The sequence below is a fragment of the Lichenostomus cassidix genome, chromosome 23 (genome assembly GCF_008360975.1).
Source record: "Lichenostomus cassidix isolate B80296 chromosome 23, HeHo_3.0, whole genome shotgun sequence".
Classification (NCBI taxonomy): Eukaryota; Metazoa; Chordata; class Aves; order Passeriformes; family Meliphagidae; genus Lichenostomus; species Lichenostomus cassidix.
The window spans coordinates 994,381-1,009,494 of record NC_139503.1 but is presented as its reverse complement, the minus strand read 5'-3'; the positions used below and the strand labels follow the sequence as shown (position 1 = coordinate 1,009,494).

The window sequence follows — 15,114 nt, the reverse complement described above, 5'->3', positions numbered from 1 at the left end:
AAAGCCCCCATCCCTTCCAGCCCCGCAGGATTAGCCCCCCGTGGATGCCCACGGAGATGATGCCACAGTGGGAATTTCTCTCTGCTCCAGACGGGTGCCCATAGGGGTTTTTTTGCAGGTTCAGGGGGTGCTGGGTGGGTGCTCTGCACCTCTCAGAGCCATCTGGTTTTATTTCAGAGGATCAGGATTCCATTCCTATTTCAAAGGAACAGAATTGGGCCTTAATGATGCTGATTGTTAATTCGGGCAAGGCTCGTTGAGGGTTTGGCGTGGGCAAGGCGAGAGCCAGGATTCTTCCCCTAAATCCTGTGCAGCCCCAGAATTTGTGAAGTTAAAAGGTTATTTACAAAGCCAGTTTGGACACAACAGAGTCGCTAACACAGAGGTTGGGCTTTCGAGTTTGGCCTGGAATGAGAATAAAACTGAGACTTTTGTTAGCTCTGATCTCAAAGGAAATAGTCTTCATTTTTCCTAGGAGATTTTTTAGCCCAAACTCTGCGCAATTTAATATCCAAACGTTCAAAAAATAGCTTTCCAAGCTCTAGATATTTTCTTTTTCCCTTCCAGTTTTCTGTTGCAAAAGAAAACCCAAACATTCCTGCTCTGACTGCCCCACGCTGTTGCTTCCAGCCCTGTTTTTCAGCATGGCCCTGGAAATATCCCCTGTATAAAAATATCAGTCTTATAGAAAAATGATGACGATGATAATAATAATAATAATAATATTGCCCATATAAAAATTACACCTCTCTGGCCCTCAGGTGCTGGGCACATTTAACACCATCAGCTCCCTTGGCCCGCCATCAGATCAGGATTTTAGGTGCTGTTTTGTCCCCCTGGCACTGGTTTGGTCCAGGATCTTCCTCTCCATCGCCAAAACCACGCAGAGGGTTTGAACCCCACAGATCCATGGATTCCATGGATGATCCACTGCATGTCAGGACAAAAATGTCCTTTTTATTTGTCCTCTTTTTACTTCTCTCTTCCCACTGCAGCTTCAACGGAGGCTGCGAGAAAAGCTGGGCTCCGTTTGGAACGGAAAGTTCCCGTAAATAACACAGCTACACCTCGGGGTGTTTCCTCTCCCAGTAGCTGTGAAGAAAAGGCGGCTATGTCTCGGGTTTTCCTTGGAACAAATTCCCGCTGGCCAGGGCTGTGGAGCTGGGTACGAGCATTTATTGTGGTTTGGTTTGGTTTGGTTTGGTTTGGTTTGGGCTCTTCCTAATTTTTTTCCCCCCTTTTTTTCCCCCCTCTTTCCACGCAAACCCCGCTGCCCGCTATGCTCACGGAGATGCTGCAGAGGAGAGGCAGAGCTTTGGGAATGACCTTCCCGGGGCTCATGAATAATTCTGGCGTTGAGTTCCTCGGCTCCTCGGGAGCTCCGGCCCGCAGCGCCTTGGCACCGGAGCTTAGTGCGGGCTGGGAGATTTTTGGTTTTGCCTTTCAGCTGTCATTTGGGGTCTGGAGGCGAGCGCTGAGTGCTGAAGGCTTTGGGAGTTTGGGTCCTGCTGGGTTGGTGTGCAGCTTTTGCGGCTCGGGGCGGCTCTGCCAGGATGGAGATGCTGGGTTGGGATGCAGGGATCACCCCGCCAGGCTGCCCTGGCCAGGGCGAGTGCTCCAGAGCCCCCCGGAGAGATTTAAAAGGGTTTTCAGGTGGTTCAGGTCCCCCCAGCCCAGCCCATCCCTGCCTGCCCTCCCCCTGCTCACCCCTGTGGTGCCAAACTGCGGCCAAGACACCGGAGCTGGCACCGGGGTGCTCTGAGAGGGACAAAAATCACAGAGAGCAGCGTGAGGAGCTCCCCCCGCCCGGACACAGCCCCTGGCGACAAGTGACAGGCGGGAGGCAGAGGTGACACTCGTAACCATTGGTTTATTGTTCCACACGGCACGGACAGGATTACAGGGCGGCCCGAGGCCATGGCCATCGCAGCGGAGCAGAAGTGACCCCACACCAGGAAAGCACAAGTGTCCCCCGAGCCGTGGCTCTGTCCCCACGCCATCCCCACGGGATGCCGGAGCAGGGAGAACCCTCCGGCCACAGCTTTTCCAATGACTTCTCCAGGAGCAGATCCTCCTCTTCCTCTCCCCCCTCCCCGCCTCCCCCCTCCCCAGTGACAAGTGCTACAGGTTAAAAATTGGGCTACATATTAAATATAGGGCGTTACCTTCAAGTAGGGCTGGGGTGTTACACAAATAACCACATTTTTTGGTATCACTAGCATTTTTTTTTTTTAATGTCCATCGTAAGACACCGTTAAAAACCCAACGATTTTAGCCTTCTTTATCTACAAAGATCTCTGATCTCGTCTCCTTGGTCTGGTGCTGTTTTACCCTGCACATACAAGTATTAGAAGCATTATTAAGAATCGTATCCTTCAACACATTTAAGAATTATATTATTATAACAAATAAGACCAAAAATTAGATTTTATAGTTAAATATTCTGTGAGCCAGACAAAGGGGCTTTACTGTACAAGCGATTGTGCATTTTTTTTAAAAAGCAAATTATAGTGCAAAGCAAAAAACATTGGCCTGTCTCATGACCATTTGCATACAACAGAGGTGCATCTATTTACACCTTCACATGACAATATGTCATAAAAACAACATCGTTGCCATTCTTTTTATTATTTTCTCTTTTAAAACTCACTACAAACAGTCTTAAATTAACCTAGAACTACGAATGCCTTGTTTTCCTTTGTGCTTTCAACCAGTGGGATGGGCTGACAAGTGTAAAAAGGCATCAAAACACAGGCTGCCCTGTCCAGCTCCAGAGCTGGCAAGTGCTGGCACTAAGGCAAGTGGAGGTTGCAATTTTGCTGGGGTAAGGCTTTAAAAAAATTATTATTAATTATTATTATTATTTCAAAGAGTTGCTCTTTGTTGCTTAGGGAACTCTGAGTGGTCATGACAGCTCTGCAGGGCAGCCAGGGAGTGTTGCTGCAGCCTCGCCGCGGTAGTGCAATTACAGCGCTCTGGGCTGAGGGTGCCCAGCTGGGCTCTGGGGACAAGTGACAGGGCTGGGGTGGTGGCACTGAGGCACAGGGGCTTGGAGGCAGCTCTGGGGGTTCCATTTTTTTATGTTTATAGGAATTTTTTTTTTTAAAGGCATGGTTTCTGGTGGCACTGGGGCTGGGACTGTCCTCTTGCTGCAGGGAAGGCTCTGCAGGGCACTGGGTACTGCAGGTTTGGATTCCCTGGAAAACGGTCTGTGCACTGCCAGCCCTGCCAGCACGAGGAATCCCGAATCCAGCCCCAGTTCCCATGCCAGCAGAAGGCACAGCTGGCTCTGGGAGCTGACAAGCCCTGTGTTGTGCATCAGAGCCAAGTCCCTGACCCGGCCTTGGAGGAGCCACACCACCCCTGGCTGCCCACGGCCTCCCAGCATGGCCCTGTTTGCTTGCAATCTCTTTGGTATCAGCTGGGTGGTGCTTGGCACACCTGGTTCTTCCAAATGCCACCTGATGCCACCACCAATGGCACCCTGAGTGGCCCTTTGCAGCTTATTCCTCTCCAGTGAGATCACTGTGCTCGGGGCCAGCTGGGGGGAAGGAATGAGGGTGAGGGGATGGGAGAGGCTGCCCAGCATCAATTCACAACATTCCCACCTCCAAGAGGAGAAAGTGCTCCTTTCTCCAGACCTCAGTCAGGGCTTTCAGGATGAGCTGAAAGGTGTGAGTCACAATAAAAAGTTGTCTTAATCCTCTCTGGGTGAGAACATGGGAAAGGACCACAACAGAATTATGATGCTTTGCCACTCAGAGGGGAATAAAGCAACATCTGGAGATCGGTGGCAAGGCTGTGCCAAAGGCTCCTGAGGCCCTGGGAAGTGCATCTCAAACATCTGGGATTGTCCTGAACGCTGCCTTCACTTCAGCTGCCATCACTGAGGTTTGCTAAGGGGAGCAAAGAGCTGAACGGTGAGGTCAGGACGAGAGAGCAAACAAAGCAAAACATCTCCGTAAAAAGTACATCTCGTGTGTAAACATAGAGGGAGGGGTTGGCCAGGCCCGGGGTCAGCCACGTTACTGATTGACAGACGACGACAATGACACGAAAATGAACAATACAACCTCTGTCGTCAACAAATAATAACAATAATCACATCACAGCTCTTGTTCACGTGGCTGACTGAGCCCCAGTGTCCCTGGCTGTGCTGCAAACCCCACTGCCCTTTGGTGCTCAGGGACCCTTCACCAGCGGGGAGGGAAGGACAGGAGACAATGGGGTTTTTTTTCTTTTTTTTCTCCTTTTTTTTTTTCAGTTCAGTCCTCCTGCACTGGCAGAGAGATGCCTTGGACGACTCCCTGGTGTTTTCTGTTCTCTGAACCATTTTGCAGAGGAAGGGTGAGCTGTTCTCTGAACCATTTTGCAGAGGAAGGGTGAGCTGTTCCTCACTTTCGAATGCTTTGTGTGGGGAAGAGGTGTGAGTGAGATGAATGAGAAGTGTTCTCCAAGTACCAAACATCTGATTCCACACGTCCTTGGGGTTTTTTTTTTCCCTATGTACAATCCACATACCTAAAACACACGGAAGGAACCACATCAAGCGACACATTCAAGCCTCGTGGGTGTTCACCTTGAAATGTAACACAGCTCTCGGTCCATCTTCGCTTGATGTTTGCATGCAGAGGATCCTGGTTTGCTTTGGGTTTGGGAGACTTCGGTTTACCTTTTCCCTTGGCATCAACTTTGGTCACTCCCAAAAGGAGCAACGGTGGCTGCTTAAGTTAGAGAGAGCTGAGCTGCTCCTCAGTAGGGTCTCCAGACGGACTCATCCATCCTGCCCGTGGTGGTCATGGCGGTGGGGGAGTTACTGTGGCTGCCATCTGCATCCACACCGTCGCTCTGAGCGCCCAGGTTGGGGTTCATCAGGTTGTTCCCCGCCGAGGCGCTCGTGCAGGACGACAGCATCCTGGTGGGCGAGCGCTCGCCTCCCGCCACCATGGAGAACTGGTAGGAGCCCGAGGACGTCCCGTAGTACAAATGGTAGGGAGAGGGGTTGGCCTGGAAGGGCCCGCTCTGGTTCTGCGTGGAGCCGGGGTACGGGGGCGGCAGGTAGGTGTGGTGGAAGCGGGTGGTGGTGGGCATGCTGGTCATGCTGATGCCCCCGATGCCCGTGGCCGACGGCGTGGCCGTGTAGGGGAAGGCGGCGGACATGGCGCCCGGGTAATGCATCCGCGGGTCGGAGAAACGCGTCTCGGTCAGCGCCGGCAGCGTGGGGAAGGAGCGCTCGAACTGCCGCGGGTCCGAGAAGGGACTCAGCTCAGATGTGCCTGGTGGGGCAGGAGGAGAGGGTGGTTAGAGTGCACTTTGTCCTACAGCAGCACAAGGAATTAGAGGGAAAAGCCCCTCTTGGATCTGCCAGGGAGGAAAGCTGGGGGTGACTTAAATAAAAACCCTAAACTCGTTTGTTTAAGTTGCTCCCATTTCCTGTCCTAAAATTTGTTGTTTCCTATCCAAGAAGGGGACACGGCTAAGCTGACTTCTCTCAGGGGTCTATTCATCTCCAGCAGATTAAAGCAGCACACCCCATAAACACAGAAAAAATATGTTTAGCCATGACATCAGCTGTGTAGTAAATAAACGGAGGCAGGCCCCAGACGGCCGGGCCCTGGGATCATCCATCCCTGCTGTATACATACACACACTCACGGAGCCAGGCAGGAAAAGCTGGAGCCCAGACCAGCCTGCTAAGCCTTCTTGTGGGTGGCCTGTTCGTGCTGATACCATCAGGGGATGGAGCTGATAAACACACAGCTGAAAACTCCCAAGCCAGGAGCCACGATATCCCTCTGCTTGAGTTCTCTGTGTATTTTTCTCCTTCCAAGAGGATAAAGAGAGTGAGAAATTCAGGCTCTCTGCTGGGGGAAGGGAGACTTGGGGCAGCATGGTGGGGATGTTCACCAGATCCACTGGACAGTGGAGTCCCCCCCACATTTTCCTAAATCCAAAGGGGGTCGCAGCCAGCTTGGAATTGGAGAGGGACCTTGGCTTAGTGCTGTTGGATGTTGTTCTCCTGTGGGAATCCACAGCAGAAGCTCCTTGGAGGAGCTCGAGGCATTCCTGTGGCTCTCTCAGCTGTCCCAAGGTGGTGCCATTCCCTACAGAGCCCAGAAACCTCCAGCCTTGGTGCATCAAGGCAGAGAGAAATGAGTTTTGCTCTCCGAGGAGAGAGAAGAAATCTCTGTCCTTCAGACCTCCTCTGCTTTTCTCTTGTTAAGAGCAGGGCCTTTCTCCTTTGCTAGTGGGATGCCATCCAGCACCAAAAGTGACTTTTTTTGGTCACATCAGCTGGATTTGGAGTCCCTCAGAGCAAGAGAATGTGAGGTGAGTATGCTAAACACGCCTGTTGGTTTTGGAGATGCATATCCATACAAACACACATCCAGAGGATCGTGTGGCTGCTCTGCATGCACAGCGCTGTGTGTTTCAGATTTATTTATTACAATGAGCATTTTTAACTTCTCAGGGCTGCCGTTCCAGGCCCTGAAGCATTTCCCCGGGAGAACACACTCGATTTAATCCCTTCCAGCTACCCAGTGACACGGGCACGCTCTGGAGGAGCAGGTATGGAGGGGATTTGATCTGAACCTCCCTTCTGATCCCAGGTGAGTCCTTCAGCCATGGAAGGAGAAGGAGAGGGAAGGTTCCTCCCTCCCTCCCTCCCTCCCTGCCCTGCGGCTCTTTTGCGGGCGCCCGGCAGCGCCTGCCTTCCCACGCAGGCTCCACGGAGGGGAAAGGCGGGGGAGCACCTGGTTTGTGAACGTGGCTGTGGCTTTGGGGAGAGATAAGAGAGGAGCAGCTCAAAGCTGGCCTGACCCACGCTGCTCTGCACACACCCGGCGCTGGAAAGCGCCTGTGGAAGAGGCTGCTCAGCCACAAGGCTGCCTCTGCTCCGTGCTGGGATGGTTGGAAAAGCGCAGCGCTGGGAAAAGTGCTCCCAAGTTGATTTCACATCCCAGCAGGATGCTTTGCCCCATCCCAAAGCCCTGCTACAGCCACAGATGCTGCCAGGCACTGGGAGCTGAGATTTGGGGACCAGCTCTGCAAGAAGCAGCCTGACCACAGCCCTGTGGCTTTAGCAACCCAGCAGCATCACAGCTTGAGACAGGACCGTGGGACAGAAATCCTGTCTGCACCTTTTTTTCCAGAAAAGGTGCTATTTTCTGGATGCCTTCCCTTAAACCCAGCAGCCCTACACTGAGAAAAAGCAGCCTCCAAATCCCCCTCATCCCCCAAAACACCCAGATTGCTGCTCACTGCCTTCCAAATGACAATCTCCAGCGCTCAGACCGCGCTCCTTCATTACTTTTCACAGCTCCATAAATAATATCCCATAAAATGCAAATCGAAATCAAACCTGAGTGCTCGAGGCACATTTCCCTTTTCCTCTATAACACACTCAAAGGGGTTTTTTTTTAGAGGCTACATTTTATTGGCCTGAACTTGCACCGTTTGGCAGCGGGTCCCTGCTACTAATTTAGACAGGAGCGTGTAAGAGAGCGTTAATTACGCTCTGTGTGTGACAGGCCAGGCATGGCAGGCCGTGGGGGCTGGAGACACTCAGCACTGCCTGCAAATCCTCTGAATTCCTGCACAGGGCACTCTGCAGGGCTGGGATAAGTGGATTTGGATGCCACAAAAAGCAAATCTCTCAGTGAGAGCCCCTCGAAGGGAATCCACACCCAGCAGAGCCGTGAGGTGTCCGAGTGGCTGTGACCAGCTCGCTTTCAGCCCCGCTGCCCTTGTCTGGCCCAGAATAAAGCTCCAGCTTTCCCTGACCAGTCCCAGGCTAAAATAACCCCTCAAACCATCCCAAAAACAACACCCCACTTGAGCATTTTGTCTGTTGACTGGGGGGATCAACCTCCACAGACAGAGCGCTGTGTGATGGGCTCTGTTTGCCCGCAGTCCCACACAGGCCAAGCGCGTCCATTTGCTGACACCCCGGCGGGACAGCGGTTCCTTCCTCGTTCTCCCGCGCCGTGTCACCCCTGTGGCCCGTGTCACCCGTGTCACCCCTGTCACCCGTGTCCCCCCTGTCACCCCGGCCCGCTCTGAGGCGGCCGAGAGCCCCGGGGCCAGCAGGGGGCGCCCCAGCCGGGCGGTGTGAGGGAGGCGGAGGAAGGCGGGAGGGAGGCGGAGGGCGATGGCCGCCAGAGGGGGCCGCGGGTGTACTGGCGGGGCCTGCCATGGCCTCAGGGCCGGCAGCTCCTTCTGTTCCATCGCCTTCACCTCAGGGCTGAGCCTCTGTTCCATCTCGTTCCCCTCCGAGCTGTCCCTCCATCACGACTGTCTCTCCACCTCAGCACCATCACCTCAGCTCCCCCTCCATCCCATCTCCTTCACCTCAAGGTTTCCCCTCCATCCCATCTCCTTCCCTCAGTATTTCCCCTCCATCCCATCTCCTTCACTCCAGGGCTGCCCCTCCATCCTGAGATTGAAGCCGCACAGCTCCAACCCTGCCTTGCATGCAAGGAGATCGCTGAAACAACCCCAGTGAGTTCCAAATAAAACAGGGCCATTAACGCCCTCCATAACCACCTAACCCAGCAGCAAGAACCCTCTGTCACAGCCAGGATCAAACAGCACGCAGCTGCTGAGCAAAGCCAGGGAACAAGGAGTGTTCAGACCCTGCGTTCCCTTTGGAATCACAGCTGAAAATGGGCTTTAAAAAGCCCATCTCGCTGTCCCCTTCCCCTGCACATCTCACACACATCTGCTCCGTAGTGCTGCCTCCGAGGATTTACTACAGTTTTCCCTCGCTTGCTCTCCGTCCAGCCCCCATTTGCTTTTTTGGACCCTGGCAATCCGAGCTTGAGTATTTCAGTTGTCCAGTTGCCAATCAAAATATTTGAAGGAAATGTTTATTTTCTTCTCGAAATCACACCAGCTGCTGCACTAACTGAATAAGCCCATTTAGCTGTAAGAATTTAACCATTGTAAGAGTGAATTGAGTCCCCCAACTACTCCAAAATCTGACCCAATCTATCAGCGGAAATGTCAATGTTTTGGATGGGAGTTTGGGGAAGTGTGGAATGTGTATTAAATAAAAGCCATGTAAAGGTCAAAGCCCTGATTAGTAATGCCACTGTCTCCTCCTTAGGGCTGAGCTGCCCCGGGGACCACAGAGGCCAGGACACACCCCGTGATTTAATTGTGCAGCTGCAATTTGCACCTTTTGAGGACCCCCAAGTCCCCCTGCACGTGGGGCTGGATAGAAACAGCCTTTGAAAGCTGCTCAGCCCCTTTCCAGATAAAACAGCAGCGCTGCAGTGACACAGCAGCTCTCTCTCCACCTCGGAGACAATACGATCTTTTCTTGGGTGGGTGGCGAGGAGATAAATGCAAAGAGATGGCCCTGATGGGAGCCAAACCTCGGCTGGGTCATGGTGGCAAGGGCTGGCCTTGAGGTGGGAAGGGCTGGTTCGTGAGGCTGCCAACCACAGAGGTTTCTCTGGGTGTGTTCAGCTGCCTCCCTTAAGACCACGGTGGGTTTGGGAGCTGCCTTGGATGGAGTGGAACTGGTCCTTGCACCCTTGCTGGGTCAGGACGGGTGGATCTGCTCTGAGGTCCCTGGAAACCTTCGAGGAGATGAGGCAATGGAGCCTGCAGGTGGTTTTAGGGATTGATGTGCTTCCATCCCAGCGGAGCAGTGGGTGCTTCCACTCCCTCCTAACCCAGGAACACATCTGCTCTGCCTGGAGGGGGGAAAGGGCAGCAAAAGCAATGTCAGGACCTCTTCAGTGCTGCAGCATGGGAAGGGCTTGAGGGACACCTAAACAACCAGCTCACCCAGGGCACGGAGCAGAGCACAGCATTGGGCCTGATGTATGGCAGAATCATCATTATCAGATCATCTGGGGCCAGGCGGCAACGTGTGGAACCTGAGCAGCTCCTCAGCACCCCAAATCCCACCTCTGGTCCCACCTTAGACCTGTGGGGAGCACGCGGTGGCTGCTGAGCCAGTCAGCAACAAACCTGAGCTTGTGTGGAAGTTACGCAACAAATACACACAGAGAATAAAGGGAATTTAAAGGGAACTCGATAGTGTGGCGCTTTCCAAGTGTATAGAATATAAAATATCTTCAGCCTGGCTGTATATCACTGTTTTAATTCTACTCATATGTGTGCCTTGCAAAATTGTCATGAAATATCTACCCCGGGGGGAAAAAACCTCCTTTCCTGTCTTACTCCACAATGATTGACGACAATGTAAACACTAAATGATACTTTATGCTTCTGTATATAATACAGCAGCATGTGTGTGACGGAATGGGGACAGACATTCCCACTCTGGATATACCTCTGGCTGGCTTTTCTCTGCTCATTTCTGTGACGCTTAGACCTCCAAGTCATCTTTGAGCATTTTGCTGATTTTTTTCCTCTCTGCTTCCTTTCCCTTGATGACTATGACTCCATGTGGGAGCACGGAGAGGCAGGTGGCCCGAGAAGGAGAGAATCTCCACGGGAAGGTGCACGAGGTGCATCTGATCTGTGAAGGCCCAGCTCATCTCTAGAGAAGGCGCCGCTCTCCTCCCCACCCACACATGCAGGCACGCTCTCACGCCTCTGTCACGTATGTTAACAAGTTCATTTGTTTCCAACTAAAAAAGAAAACGGCCCCTTCCTCCCAGCCCACGTAAAATAGAGCAAAATATATTTTGGGGGAGGAGGGGAGGTGTTGAAAAAAAAAAAAGGAGGGTGTGAACAGCATCCGTTGTTACACGCCCATGGAGCACTGCTCTGTATCTGATAGAACCAGCTCACAAACTGGGTGCACGGACTTCCTCTGCAGAGTTTGAAAAAAAAAAAAAAACCCAAACCCCAAACCAAAACACAACAACACACAGGTCCTTATCACAGCATCGCCAGGCACCACCTTGACACCGCCAAGCACGTTTGCTGCTCGGTTCTGTGACTCTCCTCACTCACCGTGTGCTGCTCTGCACACACACACACTGCCCCAAACCCACCGGTGAGCAGCACGGGCTCCTCTCCCAGCACTCTCAATCCCACCCCAAATACGCTGGGCAGCGGCAGAGCAGGGAAATTCCCAGGTATTCCCAGCTCACTGAATCATGCACTGCATCTCAACCTCCTCTGCGAACCCTTCCAGGCCCATTGGGACGCTCCAGTTCGCTGGACCCATCCTTCTGGGGAGGATCCTGCTCCTAACTTCGCGTGGATTTATCCAAAACCAGTCCAGCCCCACGTCCTGTGCCAGCAGTGTCCTGCTGAGGCTCCATTAGCTCCTCTGCCTCGCCGTGTTTACCCCCTCGCTGTATTTACACAGAGCGATCGGCTCCGCTCCCCGCCTGCCCTTTGCTAGACTAAACAAGCCCAGCTCTCGCAGCTTCCTCTCCCGGCACAGCCTCGCTCATCCCGGACCCTGTGCCATCATCCCCCTGCCCGGCACATCCCGCCATCCCCGCGCTCCATCCCGCGCAGCTAATGAATAACGGTGCTAATTGGAGCGGGTGGGTGGGCTGATCGCCGGCGTTCCCCTCCGCCCTGCCTGCGCTTTGCTCTTTACCTGCATTCAAAGGGTATTAAAACAAATTAACAAGCCCTGACTACATAAAAGGAAGCTGCTGGATTTACAACCCAGCCTGCAGCTAGACCACCTTGCCTGCCGAGCAGGTTTGGGCCACGTCTGCCATGGGAATCCCACTGCGCAGGGCTGATGGCACAGGGGCTCCAGTGGCCAAGAGCCCAGCAAGGCAGCAGGACCCGGGCCGGGGGCTCCCCACCCTGCTCTGCGTCTGGAAATGAGGATCCCATCAGTGGAAAATCCCATGTTAAAGGCAGGAGGGCATTCCTGAGGCAAATTCCAAGGGACTCCTTGCTGCTCTGCAGGGATGCAGCACCCTGAGCTGTGGCTGGGGATGGAGGTGACCACACATCCATGGCACAAATGCAATGGTCACGAGTGCCTGGACTCTGTCCTGGGGGAAACTCCTGTCCAGCACTGCTCTGTGGTTCATCTGCGACAGTTCCATGCCAAATCCACTGAGGGGACATCACAAATATAAAGGAGAGAAGCAGAAAAGCAGTTTAAAGATAGACACAGAAGCCTGAAAGCAGGCAGGAAACCCATCTCGAGCGTGTTCCTTCCTTTGAGGCTGAAGCTGAATCCCACAATATGTTTTCTTCCCACTAATGCTTGCCTAGCTTCCTTTGGAAACAATTTAGTCGCTGCTCGTGGTAGAATGTTTTTATCCATTAAGAAACGGATATTTTAAAGAAACCATAAGTCAATCTGGACAGGGATTAGGAAGCAGCAATTCAGTGTATTTGCTGGGCCCATAATTCAGGACTTAACCTCAGAGCAGCCACGTTGCATTTCGGAAACAATAGGGGCACTTGCTGCCTATGCCAAGAGGCTTCTTAAAAGTAATGTAATACTTTAAAAATGTATATTTAAAAAGAAAAAAGAGAGAGAAAGATTTTACTTTAAATGCAAATGGTGAAGCATTCTGCTGATGATAAAAATGTTGCGCTGGCCTGAAATAATGGATTGGCAGTGAAGCTGGTTAAAGCTGAGCAGTTTCCAGATCAGGAGATCTGAAGCTCTTCACCAATGTCTCCCAAAACCCATTCTGCAGACACTAGGGCTAGGAGAGGCTTGCAAAGGATGCAGGATTTACTGTCCTCTCTGAGAAATCAAGGGAGTTTGACTTCTTGGAGCAAAACAAAGAGTGCAGAGGGCATTAATCAAAACAGCTCACTCTGGTACTGAGGAGATCCCATCTAAAACCCCTTTGGGATTCTCCTGCTGAACACACAGCCCCTCCATGCTGCTGGACAATGCACACAATTGCTGTTGAGTGGTTGAAGATGTTTCCACCACAGAACTCGAGCACAGGCCTGGCTGCGTGGGCGGCCCTGCTTGGCTGCACTGGGAACAAAATGGTTCAGCCTGAGCCGAAATGTGGGCAAGGGAGAGCACAGAGAGCTGGGGTGCTCCTGGGGAGGACGTGTGTCTGTCACCAGCTCACCTCCCCTCAGCCTGGGGCCCCCAGAAGCAGCAGAAGGCAGACAGGAGCAAGTCCCTTAAACATCTTGCTTCACTTCTGAGAGCTACTTGATGTTTTTCAGCTAAAAGTCCAAAGCTGACTGAAGCAGACACGCAAGGCCCTGGCTTCGCGTGCCCCGTAATAAGGAACCATTTCAAGCCATCCTAATGACAGCTTGGTGTCTCACTGCAGGGATGGCAGAGCTGGGACTGCAAAAACTAAGATTTTCCAGACCTCTCTGGAGCAGTATTGGGCCAAATCCTCAAGAGAGGCTCTGCTCAGCTGAAGCCAGGGAAGCAGTGCTGGATGAGGGTGAGGATGAGGATGAGGGTGAGGATGCCTGTGTGACCTGCCCTGCTACAGGGCCAGATTCTCATCACAGCTACAGCAGGGTGACCCTATTTACTCCCCAGAGCAGTGCAAGTGGCAATGAGATCTGCTGTGTGGCAGGTTGCCAGTGTCCATCCCATTTGGGGACAGGCATGGGAAGGGATCGATTCTCTGCCCCTCAGAGTGGGTAAGGCAAGACCAAAGCCACCAAAATACCCTGGAAGTGGCCGTGGGGAATCAGTGGGACAGCAGGATCTGACCCACTCAGCCTCAGAGCCACGCTCTCTCCTCCCATATTTCCTGGCATGCCCTTCAGAAACCATCAGCTTTCTCTTACCGGGAGGGTTTTGGTTTGAGACCATTTAACCTCAAGATGATCATTTTACATGGGAGCTATTTATAACCTCCAGGGGCTGCTTTACTGAAAGCCTCTGCGAGTGGCTGAGGGCCAGAGCTTCTCCCACTCCCAGCAGCGTCCTTGCCGTGATCTCCACCGCGGCCACAGCTTTCGCTCCTCAGGACACACATCTCCCAAGAACCCCAATTCTCCCAGGGATAAACACTCTGTCCTACATTCCTGTCTGCCTAAAAAACCCAAACTCCACATGGGGTCAGGGATTTGAGGTGCCAGGATGCCCCTGTGGTGGCTGAAGCTCGTTCTGAGCATCCCAGCTCCCAGCCTGGTTTTACCAGGAGTGGAGTGGGAAGTTTGTACAAACAGCTTGGTCAGCAGAACAGGGAGGCTGAGCACACAAGCGGAGGGAGCTGGGCACTGGTGGAGGGAAAACCTCCCCTCTTAATCCCTGCACAGGGATGCTAAAAACATTAACCTTGGAAGCACCCCATAAAAGATAGCGGGGGCCGGATGAACCCCAGCCTGCCCCATCGCCCCTCCCAACTGGTATCTCCTTCTGCTTTCCACTAATCGCCTCTCCTGTGTGTTACCCAAGAACGTGCCAAGTCGTGAGAATTACAGGCCTGTTAACTCCTGTGTTATTCTTGGCACGGGCTGGGCTCCACTTGCTCGGGTAAAAATTATGATCTTTGTGAATAAGCCGTGTGTGTGTGAGAGAGAGAAAGAAGGGTTTTTGAAATTATGATTATGATTGGTTATAGCCCGAGCTGTGTCAAAAGGACAGGGCTGAGATTAAAATTACTGAGCTGGTCCTGCTCCGAGTTACGCTGCTAGGAACCCACAGTCATTTTAAGACAGTTCCTCCAGCTCGGGAACGAGGGAGCCAAGAGCAGAGCGTGCACAAACCGCCTTTTGCAGCATTCCTGGGACTTCGGATTCACTCCGCAGGAATGATTGCAGAGGGCTAATTTTGTGTGTCTCCACTCCTGCTGTCACTTGACATTTGGGAATTTGGCAGGGCTGGTAGCTTGTGGCCAACTTCATTTTTTTTCTTGTTGAATTTGTGTCATCACCTGATTCTTTGCTCCAAACGACGCTCTTTGGGTTTCTGGCGCTGTAGGGGGCTGTGCTAATTTAAAATACAAATCTTTTTTTTCTTCCTCCAAGAATCTCTTTCTTTATGATTGCAGCCAGTGGGACAAGCCTAAAAACTCTTTCTCTCTCTCTTGCTTTTTTTAAACAAAAATCAAATGATAATCCTACACAAAGCGCCCGTGTTCTTCTCATAAACCATGCTAATATCAATGAAAATTCCAAGCATGAAGATTTGCATTTCAATGAGAAATAAATTAAATTTTCCCTGTAATTTTGGGCTGGGAGGAGCGGCGCAGCTTTTACGGTTCGGGT

At 52.3% G+C, this 15,114-nt stretch overlaps 1 protein-coding gene across 1 annotated transcript in view; it reads right to left on the bottom strand.

Moving 5' to 3' along the window:
• Positions 1–4,358: 4,358 nt before the first annotated feature.
• RUNX3 (RUNX family transcription factor 3) overlaps positions 4,359–15,114 on the bottom strand; it is a 32,957-nt gene continuing 22,201 nt past the window's right edge. Inside the window, exon 5 of the mRNA XM_085081466.1 lies at positions 4,359–5,276. Coding sequence (XP_084937592.1) covers positions 4,753–5,276 — 524 coding nt within the window. The 3' untranslated portion in view covers positions 4,359–4,752. The remainder of the gene's footprint in view (positions 5,277–15,114) is intronic.